Below are 17,621 nucleotides of genomic sequence, written 5' to 3' on the forward strand. Positions count from 1 at the left end.
TAACTTACATCTACCTTTCTAACTTCAAACAGCTACTAAAAGACTATCTAAATAACACTTGGTTCTCCTACTACATTGCCTCAGCATACTTTAGGGCTAAAGCATGAAGAGAAGGAATTAGTTAAATTTATTTCTTAAAGGACTAATATATATTTGCCTAGGCTGTATTACCAAGTCATCTTTGTTCCAAACAGTATACTGTGCATGTGTTTAGTGTCATTTCTATAAACTGCAATTTGTAAATAATTTAATTATTGACAATGTTTTTTCAACTTGCTATATCTATCCAAATATTTTACTTTGTATTTATAGGTTCAAACTGAAGTTGAATTTTTATTTAGTTAATATATCAGTTTTCTGTGTTAGGTTTTGTAATATATTTATTTAACTGTAACCATATTATGTTAATGTGGAGCATTTCTTCCTAGGCCTCTGCTAAAAATGGGATATTTTCCCACTCAGACTTTCCCAGTCAACAAATGTCAAATATAAATAAATGAGAAATATTAGTGACAATGTACTTCAGTGAATGACTACCTGAAAATGGGCTTGTTCTAGAGATTTACTACCTGACTGGTGCAGTCCAAGGTCTGCAAATGTTCCAGACATATCAAAGGATGTCATTTTAATATGAGCTAAAAAAAGCCCATTCCATGATAATTAGTTATTTATACCATTCATGTATGTGCCCCAAAGAAGGAGGGTAGAACTAGCCTGTTAGTTATGGATCCATTGGCTCCCACTGTCCTGACAAATAAATGATAAAATATACCCATTGTGTTAAATAAATTATATATTTTAAAAGTGTTATTAGAGCCTGCATTTGACTCCAATGGTCTGACAGAGTCAGGCAAACACGTTATTTATCAAGATTACACGCAGAATGACAGAATATAAACAGTATACAGTTATTTACAGAGTACATGTTATTTTAAATAGTGTGCACAAATTTGCAGAGTACACGAATATTTAAGCAGTATTTGTATATTTACTAAGCTTATAATAAAATATATGACATCATATATCTTATAGACAAGGTGACCTTACAAGATTAAGTCAGTTGTAGAGTAGATTCTTTTTCATTTGTTGGTGTACTGCAAGAAAAAAAAAACAAAAAGCAGACAGAGTATAAACCTTTAATTTTTGTTGAAAAAATGATGACAGTCCTCTCTGAGGCCTTATTTTGATAATTAGTATTTAGAGCCTCAGTTTTTAGAGAAAGAGGGAGAGGACAAGATATAAGGTGTAATGGTTTTGTTTGATGTGTCCAAAACCCAGAGGGGCAGTGGCCAGAATGCTAGGAGTTAAATTACCTTCTGCACAGCATTCTGGGTAAAACAAATGCTTAGGATTATAGGTAGCCTGAGCCTTCAGAAATGCTGAAACTTAACTTTGTCCCAGTCCAGGAGAACCTCCTGGTAATTCTTACATGTAGAGGTATATGGTTCACCCTTTCCTGTAGTGTTGGTTAGTCAAGATGTTTCCTTGTCCTGAGATCCTGTATGTTTTTTATCACATCTAGGAAAGAACAACTATTTCAATACCATGCCTCTCATCTAGCCCTAATTTTGTAGAACATCTATGATTTTGCCTCATATTTGTGCTCTGTCTTTCATAAAACTTTTGGTTTTCTGCTAAATCACAGAATCAATAATGCCAGGCATTAGTGTGTCATACATTGTTACATTAAGAAAACACAGGTCAATACAAAATCTGCTGTTTTATTAACTGAAGTGAATTACAGTAATGTTTAAAAACTGTCCCTGATTTTAGGCCTGTCTCTTCCCATTCTTTCTGGCATTGTCCCTGATTCTTGTCTATATATGTTAACAGCTATGACCAATGCTGGCCCTTCATCAGATTGCATGCAATACAAATTCTGTTGCTTGCACATGTTTAGAAGGACCAGCAAATACATAATCTGAAATCTAGCATACACATTGTATGCTGTTTTGTTTTCATTGCTGTATTGTGCTTTTATATAAATATATTCAGTAAAATTTCCTGCACTGCTGCCTTTTAGTGTTCTTTCATTTGGACCATTTATAGTTACTTATGGTTATAAGGCAGATCCCAATCCACATAATCTGGTGTTGTTTACAGTGCCTACTAAAGTCTGCAAATATTTGTAATAATGGCAGAAAAGGACTGAAACCTATATGTACTATATAGATTGCATGGGATGCATTAACATTTACGTTTCAAAACCTAGCAAACATATCAGAGGTTTGGAACCCACTGTGGATAAGATTAGATTTGTTTTATATTGACTCCTTCAAGGGCTTTCACTCTTGTGCTAATGTCAGTTCTGAAAATAAAATAAAAAAACTCAAAATGCCTGCTATATTTCAATGAAGAATTTCTTTGTTAAATGCACAAGTGGTACAGACCCCCCAAAAGGAAGTCTGATGAGTAACTCTTTCCTAATACTATCAGTATTTATATGACAGCCTTTAAGAGAAGAGGAATTGATTTTTTGGGGGCTGGGTAAGGAAGTTTTGGAGGAGAGCACACAAGTTGCCATTTTTTTGTGTAAGGTTGAGTAAAGCAGTGTTTAGAAGGTTGAGCAGTTTCAGCCAGAGGGCAACAGTAAGGTGGCTTGAGTCTCGCAGGTATGTAAAGATGTTATTAAGGATGACTGAGCGCTTTGGGGGCTTCAAAGAAATGACAGCTTATAAATCATAGAAGAGAAAAAAATAATCTAACAATGTACAAGCTGAACACATCTATGTTATTCAGACAAAGCTGATGCTGGGAGAGTGAGATTAGTTGAAGGGCCAGTTAAAGGACCACAGAAAGCAACAGAAGGAACTAAGTGCATTGTTTTTTTTTTTTCCTGTTGTTTTCTTGAAATAACATTACAGTTTCTCCCATTATTTTTGTCATATACATCAGCATCTTTTCAGCTGTAAAACTGCCTCATGTAAGCAGTATTGCACTGTTAAATTGTGTAATTCAGATTTCATAAAGAAGATATCATTAATTGAACATGAAATGTAGTATTATTTTCTGTATTGCATCAAAACACCATTAGTCTATACACTGCACAGTGCTTTCTTACCCAGCAGAGGGTGCTCTAAGGTAAGAAATACCTTACACAAACCTTAAAAACATTTATAATATTCTCCATACTTGGATATGGGTCCATATCACATTATCTAACTTGTATGAGTTTGAACGATGTAATATCAAACCCAAAGTCTGATACCGCACAATAACGAACACACAGAACAGCGATTGTTTTCCCATGGAAAAAAATTGCTGTTCCCCTAACAAAAAAAAAAAAAACATAAACCTTAAACTAAAGTGGGGGGCTTTGACCCCCACACCCCCACCATATCCAAGATCTCACCACAGTTGAGGAAACAGCAAAGCCCTGAAAAACAGCCCACCAATTTTTTTCCCTGCGAAGAAAATCGATGTGCCGTGGCTTCGCTATTTTTGTGTTTCGGACTTTTGGGTTCAATATTACATCATTCAAACTTGTACAAGTTCGATGATGTGATATAGACCCCTTGGATATAAGGCAGACAATTTGGATGTCAGTTTTTCATATGAAGATTGTCTATAGAAATTGTTTATTGCCTTCTTGCTACCATTCGCATAACTGAGGGGCTTGACTTAAAATGCATGAAAATATTTCAAATGCTTACTATAATCAGTTATTTCACAGTCTTTGGTCCTTGGTGATCCATGAGGGATATGGGGTGGTCATTATTTAAATCTTAGGACCCATACTGCAGAGTCCCAAGATAAGGACACCAAAAAGCTGAAAATCCAGACAAACATACATGGTGTAATTTTGCCAATTCTCAGAATATTCCCTTATCTCCAAGGTATGGTAATCTTGTCACTGGTAAACATACATTTGAGGGGTGTTTGGGTGCAGAGAATGCTTAAAGGAGAAAAGTGATGTTCTATATTTGCTATTCTCCTGAATTTTTAGTCTTATTTTTTCTGTGTCTTTGGACATGGTAATTTGAGATGTCGACAGGGGGCCAATGGGAGGATTTATAAATCAGCAATGGAACTGTAAAAAAAAACTGAAAAGAATAGTTTTACATCTATATATTGTATTGTATATCTGGGTACAGAACACAGACTAGAGGGTTTTTGAGTTACTTTACAAGAATTATTTCTAGGACTGTGTTCTCCTGCACACCTGTGTTATCTTACCCTCTCCGTGAGTATGAAGAAATCAGAATATTATCAGAGGGCTGATAAATATGCATTGTAAGACTATCTGACAGATACATGTTAGCCTGTGCAACAGCATACAAAACAGATAAGTATTCAGCATCTACAGATGATAATTTATTTTTATTTATTTAACATTTGTTAACCGGGCTAATCTGACTGGAGACATCTCCATTTTCAGCAGAGGCCCGGGGAGAAAAGCTCCACATGGTACAAACAGTTTATAACATAAAAATGATAAGAACAAAGTTTGATTGGATGAGCAAGTATAGTGCCACAAATGGGAATTAAATCCTGGTTTAGTAATACATATATTTAGCAGTTTCGGACATATATGAAAGAAACAAAAAACATGATAAATAAGAAATAGAGAAAGGAAATAAAAATATAAGAACCATATAATAGTGAGCAGGTAAAGAGTAGAGGAAGATAGAAGGAGAGATATTGCTGTGGTCATGGTTAGTCAGGATTGAAACAAGGGCACAACCAGTGTTTTTTTAGGTGTGTTTTTAGTTTATGTTTAAAGAGAATAGGAGATGTGATGGAAGTGAGTTCAGTAGGAAGCTGATTCCAAGACTTACCAATGGTGTTGGAGAAAAGAGAGTCACCGGCTGAGTTATTAGATTTACATATAGTTACTAGAAGTTTGTTAGAGGACCGAAGGGAATTGAGGTTTGTATAAGGGGTAAAGAGATTAGAGAGGATAGGTGTATTGTTAGGTTGGTAGAATATCCTGTGGACAAAGGTAAGTTGAGAGAGTAATAGCATGTTGTGTAATTCAAGCCAGTGAAGTTGCTGTAGGTTCAGACAGTGGTGAGTTCTATTTTTATTTCCGGTAACAAATCTAGCAATGTTATTAAGAGTGTTAGCCAATTTAGAGATTGTTTTTCTTTAGGTTAGTGTAAATAGGTGAAGCATAGAGGAGAGTAGAAATAAGATGCGAGTGGGCGAGTGTAGATTTAGCATTGGGAGTTAAGAATGTTTTAATTCTGTAGAGGGAGCCCAATTTTCTATTGACAGTTTTAATGGTATTGTTAATATGAGTATCAAAAGTAAGGCTGTTGTCTATTGTCACACCTAGCAGCTTAGTGGTAGAATCAGGGGATATAAGGGTACCATTGCTAGATGAGATGGAGAATTCTAGTGGGGGGGACCTAGAAGTGGGCTTAAATAGGAGGAGTTTGTTTTTTTTAGCATTCAAGAGTAAACAGCGTTTTAAGAACCATGCCTCAACTGTGTTGAAGACATTTTGAGTAAGGGTTTGTAACTCAGAGGTAGTTTTAGCGGAGCAGATAAGTGTGGAGTCATCAGCATATTGAATGCATGTGGCTTGGGGTAAAGCCAATTGAAGGTCATTTATGAATAGAGAGAAAAGAAGAGGACCTAGAATAGAGCCCTGGGGAACACCACGTGTGATTGGTAGCAGAGATGAGAGTTTGTTACCCCAGAGGACAGCCTGCTTTCTATTGCTGAGGTAAGAGGCAAACCAGTGTATAGCCTTGGGTTCAAGAGATAGATTCCAGGATTTGTAAGAGCAGGGGATGGTTGACCATATCAAAGGCTTTGGAAAGGTCTATAAAGAGTGCTGAAGATAGGTTGTTATTATTGCGATTTTTATTGATAAAATCAGTGAAGGAAAGGAGGGCAGTGGTAGTACTGTGAAAAGGCCTAAAACCATGTTGGCAGTTGGACAGAATATTATGTTTAGTCAGGTGACCCATTAGTTGATAGTGTATGCATTTTTCCATAATCTTTGCTATTGGAGACAAGAGAGCTATGGGCCTATAATTAGAGTAGTCATTGGAGTTGCCACCTTTATGTAAGGGGATGATGTATGAGATTTTCCAGATATCAGGAATGGTTTCTTCGCTAATAGTTCTGTTTATAAGGATGGTAGGCTATTTTGGTTGCTGCTTTTTGAAGGTATTCGGCAGGAAGTTGGTCGGCGGGGGTGGTACATGGTTTGAGTTTTTGGATACATTTTTGAATAAAGGAGGTGGAGATAGGTTGTAGTTTAAAGGTAGGGAGATTAGCAGAAGTGGGATCAGGGATGGATGAATTATCTAAGGAAAGATGAGAGGCCAGAGAGTTAATGATTTCAGTAAAGAAGGAGTTAAAGGTGTTGGCAGTTTCTAGGGTTGTATGTTTTTCTGACTCAGAGGGGGAGGGAGTAGTAGTCAGTCCAGGGTGAATAAGTTTATTTAAGGTTGCCCAAAATCATTGTGGTTTATTAGTATTAATTTGTTGGAGATTACTATAGTAGTTTCTTTTGTCAGAGATTATGGCTTTTTTGGTACAATTTCTTAATTGTCTAAAGATCAGTTGATCAGAAGGAAATTTGCTCGATCTCCATTTTGTCCAAGATTTGTTTCTGAGTAACATTTTTTGTCTTGTTTCTTTAGTTAGCCAGGGGGCAGGTTTAGTTTTAACTCTGATGGTTCGTTCTGGTGCATGATTGTCAAGGATTGATAAGAATTTGGAATTGAAATATTCAACAGCATCTGCAAGTGGGAGAGTTTTTAGAGGGTTCCAGTTGCAGGCATTTAGTTCAGATAAGAAGAGGATAAGGTTAAAGTGTTTATTATATCGTGAGGTCTTAAAGGCTGGGGTGTTAGTAGTAATAGTCTTTTGTCTTATGATATAGGTTAGGTAGTGGTCACTAATGTCATCTGGTAAGGTACCTGCAAGGTAGGATTGTTGTTGTCTGTTAATTAGAATCCAGTCTAGTATACTTTCTTTGTTGTTAGGTTTATTGATCCTAGTAGTGGTGTTAATTATTTGAGAGTAGCCATGCAGATTAATATGGGTGGCGAGGTTATTTGAGTTAATTAAGGACCAATCGAGGTTTAGGTCTCCTAATATGATAGTTTCTTGGGGGTAATTTGAAGATGTCCAACTAAGGATGTTTTCGATTATAGTAGTGTTATTTCCGGGGGGTAGGTAGATACAAATTATAAAGATTGATTTATTTGGGTTAATTTGCAATTTAGCAAAAAGAAGTTCAGCCTTGGTATCCACTTGAGGTTCATAGGGAACTAAGGATAAGTGTAGTTTAGTCTTAAATAGCAGGGCTACACCCCCACCCTTGTGGGTATTTCGATCCTGTCTCACAATATTGTAACCTGGGGGAATGATTTCATTGTCCTTAGTACAGGGTTTTAGCCAGGTTTCTGTCAGACAGAGAATATCAAAGGAGTGAAGATCAAGAAGAGAATGGAGATGTGTGACTTTGTTGTTAACACTTTGTATGTTCAGGTGTCCTATAAGTAAAGCATTAGATTGAGAGGTAAGGGATGGGAGGGAGGGGCTAGAAATAGTAGGTCTAGCATCAAGAGAGGTAGCTCTGGTCCCAGGGTTAGGATGTATGTCACCATCTATTAGGGTAGAAGGGTTAAACTGGAAATGTGGTAAGAAGGAGGAGTTAGCAAGGTATTTTATTCTTTTTGAAGTGAGGGTATTCAGTTTAATATGGGAGAGTTGATGATATTTGGCAGGGAGATAGGAAGGGGTGGATGTAATATTTGAATGAGATAATTTTAATGTAGAAAGATTTGAGGCTGTTTGCCTATGAGGGTAATAAACTTGGTAAATAAATTCGTCTTCATAAGACGTAAGGAGATAAGGTAGTGAAAGAGCTAGGGAAGAAATAAGTAGGAATGATAGTTTACCTAGGATATTTCTAGTTGTACTGATCATGTAATGGGGTTTGCTATTTTTGGATGGCATTCTGAGGTGAGGAGCAAGGAACTTTGAGTAGAGGTAGGTATATAAGATTGGTAAAAGAGGAAAGGAAAGTAAAATGCTGGGAGGTAAAAGGCTATAGGATTCGGACGGGGTGGATATACAAGAGAGTAATAAGAGTGGGAGGGCAAAGGTAAGGGGAGGTTATGTAAATGAGGGTAGGTAGGTGGGATAGGGTAGAGCAGTAGGGGGTGTGGTTAGTGAAGTATAAGTGTAGGGATACGTGGGGTGGGTGGGATAAGGGGGTAGGGAGGGGAGTGAAGCAGGGCAGAAACAACTACTGGAGAAAGCGTAGCCAATCAGTCCAGGAGGAGAGCTGCAGCACCAAGAAGCTTGGTAAGGTAGGAAATACAGTCTGGGTGAGAAGATAGAGAATCTGGTGATACAAATGTAGCTGTAAAAGCCCTTTACAAGGCAAAAGCTTAAGATGGAGAGATAGATAAGGTGTGAATGTGAGTATTACCTAACTATCTAAGGTAAGGTGCAGGAGAGAGGAAAAAGAGGCAGGGAAGCTAGAAGTGGATATAGTCTAATGTAGGTGAAGGAGGAGAAGAGGAGGGGCTAGTAGGAGAAGCAGCAAGGTAATAGATGAGAAATAGAAGAAAAGAGAAATTATTGGGCTAAAGAATCATAAGAGGGGGAGACAGCGAGGGCACAAAGCTGTGTTATACTGCCACCTAGTGGGCAGATGGAAGATACTGAAAGTAACCTAGGCAAGGAATGCGTAGGTGGGGAAAGAAAAGGTAGAAACAGGGGAAAGGACTATCAGGTGATACTGGGCCGGGAGAGGAGTCTGGCTGCTGGAATACCTGATTCAGAGGCAAAGCAAAATGTACAAGCCAATGAACAAGTAATATCTTTCAAGATGTTCCAAAAGTTCAAACATACTTTGTAAATTATTGTAGTAGCAGGTGAAAATCAGTGGGGCAGTAGAAAAGACAGACGGTCCAACTTGGCCAAAGCCTGAAGTAGTTCAGATGGTCCTTAGAGGCCAGGTATGTTCAGTAGTGGAAGGCCGTGGGTAGATTGTTTGTAAATTATTGTAGTAGCAGGTGAAAATCAGTGGGGCAGTAGAAAAGACAGATGGTCCAACTTGGCCAAAGCCTGAGGTAGTTCAGGTGGTCCTTAGAGGCCAGGTATGTTCAGTAGTGGAAGGCCGTGGGTAGATTGTTTGTAAATTATTGTAGTAGCAGGTGAAAATCAGTGGGGCAGTAGAAAAGACAGATGGTCAATAATCAAGAAAAACATAACAATGTTTCATTGTTTCATTAAAGATTTAACATCTCAGCTGACATAGAGGTTTAAAGCAGAAAGAAAGAAACAGGTCAGTCAAATAAAGGCCATCCTCTAAAGCAGTTTAAAATAAGAATTCAAGAAATTAAAAATAGTGTCACTCCCTGTAGGCAAAGGGTGCATCCCTCAGTGTACAATACAAATGTATGAACATAGGAATTTGCAGTATTACTCTACTAAGGAGGGACAAATGAAAGGCGAAAATTAACAGCTGACTGGGAGAAAATGTTTTTAGAAGGCCCTGTGGTAACATATGGTAACTTTTATTTTTTTATTAATGCTGATTTGTTCAAATAAATGTTCAATTTCATTCAAAATCATGTGTTTTAACACACTTTTGAGTTGTGAAGTTCCTAGGTTAAAACGAAATTTCACTGTATATTTTTTATCCACATTTCATATTAAGAATATCATTAACTCAAGAGATATAACTATATTTTGCATAAGTGCACAGCATCTTTTCTGCAGCAGAAAATGTTTGGTTTATCAATATCATAAAATAAACTGATGACATACTTTTCAACCTCTTACCACAAGAAATATCGGCAAAGCCTAAAATAATGGGGGTTCAAAGGCCCAAAAATAGGGACAGATTTTAAATATTGCTCTCATAATTTTATAAAGTTGCCAGAATTATAGGTTTTGTGTTAGTATGCATTTTCCGAAGTCTGAAACCCAAATGCTTGTTATTATTTAGTGACTTCAGTTGTCAGTGATTTTCCAGAAAAACATAAATTTTATGAGGAACAGACCAAAAATATTAGGAAAATATTTAAGTATTCTACAAAAATCTGGACAGTGAAGATGTATGATTGATAACTGACATAAATCTTAAATGACTGGCTGTCCAACCTGAGACTGTTAAATACAAGGCAAGTACTTTTAATTTTTCATTAAAATCTTAATATCTAGAAATAGTGTTCTCCACTCAGCCACATAAATGAGGGGCTTGACTTACACTGCGAGACAATGCTGTTTTCAGTATTTGCTACAGTAAGATATTCAGTGGGCTTGGGTGGTCTTTGAAAGAGTAGGAATGAGCTATCAATCAGCTCTAGATTTTGCACAATTTTAAATGCAATAAGGCATGGTAGTGGTCTTAGGCATGTAATTAGGGGGCTCAGGGAATCTATAAATTTGAAGACAAGGCACAGGTCTCTCAATGCCTAACAGAAATGTACCTCCTTTTCACACCTGGTAAAATCTGTCTTTTAAAAGTATCATCCCTGAGAAAAGAAAATTTAGCAAGGAACGTAAAATACAGAAATTGAAGAGAAAGTAAATTCAAAAGGTAAACTATTGCATTTGTTTATCTGAAGATTTCTGAGGAAGAAAGTATAATGTGATATATGAGATATGTTTTTCTTTTTACTTTAGTTAATTAATATTGCGCCAGACTATGTGAGCTAGATCCGCTTTTCAATCATAATGAGCATCTCAAGGCAAGGGTAATGTTAATCCACCTGCATGATTTTGTTATATGGATGGAAACTTGACTACCCAGAAAACACCTGCACAGCCATGAAGACAGCATGCACACTCCACAGATGCAGTGGCTTAAAAGGAGAGGGGGGGGGTCAGCAATGAACCTGATCCCATAGTTCTGATGCAAATATCTTACCCACTGAGCCACCAGGAAGCCCATAATATTAAGCAATTTAATTGTGCTGTTGTATGCTTTATAAATATGAGGTAAGGTGGTCATCTCACAGTGATCATGTTACGGTATCACCAGATGGCTGTGATGGCTTAAAAAAAACAATATAAGGTACTGCTGTGCAAAGGGATTGATTAAAGCTCCTTGAATGCACATACTTGCATTTGTACATGGGAGGTGCTGATTGCTAAAACACTATCAACAGTGAAATATGAGTAAAATAACCGATAAGTAAGAATTGGTAATGCAACAAAAATGTGACTGCCATCAGCAAGCATAATAAAATGGTAACATCCAGCTGAAACTTTGCATGACTCAACATTCATATACAAGGGACAACGTAATAGAAAACTACACAGGAACTGCTCATAAAGGGAGGACGAAGTTAACATGGGCACATTGCAAAAGCTGGAGACATGGAGCAGCTAAAACAGTATCAACAAGCATTTTTTTTTACTGAACTGATAGTTTTAGCATGGAATTTGCTATTGGAACAGGTGATGTATGAGATGAATACTCATCTGAAAACAGGGAAGTGAGTGTCTAATGATGGCAGATGGAAGACTTGGATGTTTATTTCATTAGGTTAGATGGTGAATGTTTCTGTAACAGAAACAGAATTATGTGCTATAAAGAGCCTAGAGAAGTCTGACTGTATCCTCTAAGTATTGTGTATAAAGAGCACATCTGAAGAGAACTGCAGTTTATCTTACACCTTCTATTTTATTTTGTACAGGTACAAAAAATGGCAACAACCTTTATGACTTGATGCTGAATAGTAGTCTAGAAACTTCCAAGTTGATAATGGAAAGCAATTTTATCCAGGAAATTGAAGATGGCTCTCTGAACCCAGGACGCTTTGCAAGTGCTACCCTACAGATCCTACACTGTCAAACAGAGATTGGAAAAATGCTGAAATATCTAGCAAGAGAAGATCATAATACTCTAGCACAATTCTTTGCTATGCAAGCTGAAAGCTACAGGAAGGGCTGTGAAGTTCTGATGACACTATATAAACTTGAGGTACTTCTTCTGCCAAGATATGTACAGATAAAGTAATAACTGGGATAAAAATAGCTATAATAGTAGACCAAGCCATCAAATCATGAATGAAATGCATATGTTGGTTTGATATTAAATTAAGTTATGATACAGTATAAATGTTACTGAATGTTTTGTTTCAGTATAAATGCTACTGAATGAATTACAAATCATTACATCTGGAAAATCAAAACACAGTGCATTGTCAAATAATCTGCAGACAAAAAAGAGGCAGTGAACCAGCCAATAGTTAAAGTTCACTTATATTATAGGTATATTAGAAGAGAAGAAATTATGAAACGCATCAATATAAAGCAAATAACTGCAATAAAAGTACAGGTTTCTGTAGTTAATGATTATTTCCATTAAGCAAACAAAAAAATAATCCTTGTTTTCCTGCCTCTCCTCGACTTGTTTAGACCAGTTTACAGGCATTGCTGTATTCTGGGCTGTGGTGTAGTTCCTGTGTTGTCCATTACCTTACTTGGATAGAAGGAAGTTTCTTTGCTCACCAGTGGGAGTGGGGAGCCTTGAACAGCCTACCTGTCCCTGTAGGAAGTGACCTCAGCACAAGAAGCTGTAGTAATTGGTTGTTTTGGACCATTTCTAGCTCTTTTGTAGTTCACTGTTTAAAATCCGCCTCTGGGCATTTTTTTCTGGCTATACTGCTCAGACAAGGTCCTCGTGGTCCTGCAGAGTGGTCCTAGAAGCAGGGAACTCAGAAAAGCGACTACTTTCTGGATTTAAGTATCTTTGCTTTTTTTCACTTGGAATAGCTTCTGTAGCTTACCCTGAACTAGCTTGAACTGTGTTTTAACTGTTTGCTGCATTATTTTAAAATCTGCACTTAAAGTTACATTTTAGTCGAATTTGATCGAAAGTTTGTTTGTTTGTCTGTTTAATTTAACTGTTGAGGCTGCCCACTAAGTGTGCTAGCCTGTGTAACTGATTTATCACTGTTTCTGCATTTTCTGTGTGTTTCTATCAAAAAAAAAAAAACAAAAAATAATCCTTGTTTTCCCGCCTCTCCTCAACTAGTTTAGACCAGTTTACAGGCATTGCTGTATTCTGGGCTGTGGTATAGCTCCTGTGTTGTCCATTACCTTACTTGGATAGAAGGAAGTTTCTTTGCTCACCAGTGGGAGTGGGGAGCCTTGAGCAGCCTACCTGTCCCTGTAGGAAGTGACCTCAGCACAAGAAGCTGTAGTAATTGGTTGTTTTGGACCATTTCTAGCTCTTTTGTAGTTCACTGTTTAAAATCCGCGTTTGCACGGCTTTGCGCGGTTGTGCGCATAGTGCAGCGCTGGTTAAACAAGGTTAAACTTCTTCTGGCTCCGCCAGGTCTGCTCTTCAAATTTTCCCTTAAGGAAGCTCTACTCTTAGTATAATCAGACTACTCACTATATTATAAGCCTAGCACTTGTTCTCAATACTTCTCTACTAAGTAAGCACTCTCGTACTAAGTAAAGCACTACATCTACTTACCACCCCTGTGAATATCCATTTCCCTTAAAGGTACAGCACTCCCTTATACTGTTCTAGCATGTTGAGTGGTAGATTACTGGCATCCTCTCCAGTTCAGCTGGTCAATCTGGGTATCTTGAGACAATGCTACAATTGTCTCATGTACACAGACAACCCTCTCCTCCTCCCAACAAACACAAATACATGTGAGAGATGCAACTATATAGCCAAACTGGAGGCTGAACTCTCTCAACTCAGGGCTGGAATGACCAGACAGGAGGAGATGGTAACCACACACACAACAATCCCAGTCCCACATAGACCTACCACAACTGCAAACCAAACACATAAAAACACAAAGACATACTCAGAGGCTCTAATAAAAAACTTACCAAAACAACAGAGGCTCCCAAAGCAGACATCCAAAAATCCACCACCTCAAAACAAAACACATGCAACACATACTTCAATAAATCAGTGTGTCAACCAATCACAGCCCTTAAGGCCAAACACCTTGCCTGATACACTAGTAATAGGTGACTCTATAGTCAGACACACTGATGTCCCGCTGACCAGGCTGAACAAGGAGAGGGTGACTGTGAGCTGTCTATCAGGAGCTAGGATACGCCACATAACACATGCACTCAAGTCACTCCAAAGCAAGTACAAATATGACTCCGTCATTGTCCATGCTGGTGTGAATGACCTGAGACGTACCTCCCTGGACTACATGAAAAGAGACATAGAGGAGCTCCCCGATTATGTAGCCCAGGCTGGTATGACCCTGACCCTGAGCAGCATCTTGCCCTCACCAAGAATTATACCACAATACAAAGACAAGATGATCAGCTTTAATAATTGGCTCAAGTACTGGTAAGGGGATCCAATGTCTGTCTGCCTGGGATGACATGTTGGACAAGCCACGCTGCTTCACAAGGGATGGCTTACACCTGTCACCACTGGGCTTCCGGATATTGGCTAAGGCTCTTGCCACCCCCCATAGTGCCTTTTTTAGGCAAGGCTCAAAAGACAAACCCACCTCCTTAGAAAACAAAAATGGAAAAAAACTAAGGGTAATGCTGCTCAACGCCAGAAGTCTAAATCTCAAGATGCAGGCACTTGATGCACTCCACAGCATGGAGAACATCGACGTCTGTGCAGTAACTGAAACCTGGTTCAAGGCTCCTGAGAGCACCCCAGCGCTGCCAGGCTATACCTCGTATCATGCTTTTGTCCCCAAAACCTGGGACGAACCACAAAGGGAGGGGGAATGTCCATATTCATCAAGGACACCCACACCTCCAGGTTAGTAGCAACACATGAAGCATCAGAGACCATACAGGTGCAACTAACCATAGGCAAAACTGCTATACAACTGGTAGCATGTTACAGACCACCCTCCCAATCTCAAGAACCCCACTCAGCCTTCCTGAAGACATTGGAGGATATGAATGTATCACAAAATACCATCATACTGGGAGACTTCAACTACCCAAACATAGATTGGGTACATTATTCTAGCCCTAATACCCTAGCCCAAAGGTTCCTGGAATTCATAAATTCAAATGCACTGGAACAACTAGTCACCTCTCCCACTAGGGGAGATAATATATTAGACCTGATCATTACAAACATGGGGACAAAATGCTCCACACCGGAAGTATACACCTCACTAGTGAGATCTAACCACAAACTAATCACCCTGGATATACATATCCCACCTCCACCCCCAGCACAAAAGACCACAGTGAAAAACTTCTCAAAAGCAGACTTCACTCTTCTTAAGACTGAGATGGTATCCTTTAAGCCCACTGTGCCAGTGGATACCACATCCCACAATGCCGAATCCTTCACAAATGCTTTCTATGGACATCTCCAAGAATGCATGGATCATGCAATCCCAAATAAATACAAGTCCCTCTCCACCAAAGGTAAGCGTCCTGTCTGGTGGACCTCAGCCATAAACAAATTGTATAACAAAAGAAGGAAGCTACTGCACATCAGAGCAAAATCCCATGAAGGGAAGACATCTCTGATCAACATTAGCAGAAAACTACGTTCTCTCATAAAAACATCCAAGGCCAACTTTGAGAGAAAAATCGCTAAGGACACTAAAGATAACCACAAAGCCTTCTTCAGCTATGTTAGAAACCTAGGCGGAAACCCTTAGATATGCTCAGAGTTGGTTCACAACAACAAAAAATACACTGAATCCACAGATATTGCCAACATTCTGGCTGACAGGTTCAGTGCAAATTTCTCCCCTCCCTCACCCCCAAAAGAAGAAATACTTATCCCAGCTGAGTGTAATCTCCCTGTCATCTCAGATGTCCAAGTGAGAACCGCCCTAAACAAAGCAAAAAACACAGCATCAATGGGACCTGACAGTATCCCGGGTTGCGTGTTACGTGAACTCCAAGAGGAGCTAAACCCACACATAAAAATGCTATTTAACCTTAGCCTTACTTCGGGATATGTACCTGAACACTGGCGTACAGCAACAGTGGTCCCACTCCACAAGGGGCACCTCTACTGACCCTGGAAACTACCACCCCATAAGCAACCAGCCTGGTCTGCAAAGCTATGGAAAGAATCATTATGGAACTCATAAACAGAGACATAGGGGACCTACAGACACTTGACCCCACCCAGTTCGGCTTTGTAAAGGGCAGATCCTGCCTTTTAAACCTGGTTGACTTTTGAAACAGTCACTAGAGCCATTGATGAGGGCAAAGCAGTCCATACAGCATACCTGGACTTGGCTAAGGCCTTCGACACAATACCCCACTCAGGCATCATAGATAAGCTCAACAGCTTAAAAGTAAACCCTTATGACACTAGATGGGTTGCAAACTGGCTAAAGGACAGAACCCATAAAGTTAAAATCACTGGAGCAATGTCAGACTCAAAGCCAGTCACAAGTGGTGTCCCACAGGGATCTGTCCTGGGACCCCTCTTGTTCGGCATTTATTCCTCAGATGTTAAAGCAAACATGGGAGGGCTGTGGCTGACAAAGTTCACAGATGACTGCAAACTAGGCACCATAGTCGATCCACCAGCAGACACATACATCCTACAAAAAGGCCTCACAGAAACGGGCAACTGGTGCCGGAGTCACGGCCTTAAACTAAATGCCAAAAAATGTATAGTCATCCCATTTGGGAAAAACAAAGTACCCACAAATTATCACATAGACAGCAACCCACTGAGTATGGAAAAAGTAATCAGAGACCTAGGGACCCAAGTTGACAGCGACCTCTCATTTGACACCCACGTTGCCAAAGTGGTTAGAAAAACATTCTACCTTGCACACCTCATCATGAAGGGATTCACATCCAGATCCGAGGATGTCATTGTACCCCTATATTCCTCCCTCATCAGACCCATGATTGAGTACAATGCCCCATTTGGTATGTACCTCACCCGGCATTTGCAACAGCTGGAGAGACCACAAAAGTACCTCAGCAAGAGGATCAAGGGTCTCCAACATATGTCTTATTCTGCCAGACTAAAGAAACTTCAGCTCTATTCAGTAGCATACCACCTGCTCAGAGGTGATCTCTGCCTGACGTACAAGGCCATGTCCAATCAGGATCTGATGGACATGCTCCACCTCAAAAAATCCAAATCAATCAGGACCATGAGAGCTAAAGACTTAACCCTCGGCACAAGTATGAATAGGACATGCTGGAGGGATAGATTCATAACCCAGAGGCTTCCCATGCTTTGGAACAAGATCCCAGTTCATATTAGGCAGAGCCCCTCACTGACTCTCTTCAAGAGAAATCTTGATGAGTGGATGGGAGATCGTAAGTTTACCCCAGGGGTCACATCTGTGTCACTGCTAGACAGGGGCACAGTAAACTAATTCTATTATATAAGGGAACCTTCATTGTGTCACTACTAGACAGAGGCACAGTATTCTAAATTTATTCTGTACATTTTTGTACCATTTCATGGGGTGGCAAAAGCCACATCACTATGGCTAGGCTTACAAATGCCCCAGGGCAGATAGTAGTACTATACTATGAAACTATGAAACTTAGGTATATGACCTTAAATTGAAGCAAGGTAAGCAACAACATTATCTCCAACTATGTGCTGATCAAAAAGGCATTTTTTATTCTAGAATTAGAAACTAAAAATATTTGCGTAATCTGTTTATATATATATATATATATATATATATATATATATATACATACATACACATACATATATATATATA

At 38.9% G+C, this 17,621-nt stretch overlaps 1 protein-coding gene across 1 annotated transcript in view; it reads left to right on the forward strand.

The window, feature by feature from the left end:
* The window catches only part of LOC122791761, a 198,512-nt gene that overhangs the window by 148,906 nt on the left and 31,985 nt on the right, over positions 1 to 17,621 (forward strand). The window contains exon 3 of the mRNA XM_044059684.1: positions 11,625 to 11,911. Coding sequence (XP_043915619.1) covers positions 11,625 to 11,911 — 287 coding nt within the window. The remainder of the gene's footprint in view (positions 1 to 11,624; positions 11,912 to 17,621) is intronic.

This window comes from Protopterus annectens, chromosome 17.part0, assembly GCF_019279795.1.
Source record: "Protopterus annectens isolate FY-2018-M chromosome 17.part0, PAN1.0, whole genome shotgun sequence".
In the NCBI taxonomy this organism is placed as follows: Eukaryota; Metazoa; Chordata; order Ceratodontiformes; family Protopteridae; genus Protopterus; species Protopterus annectens.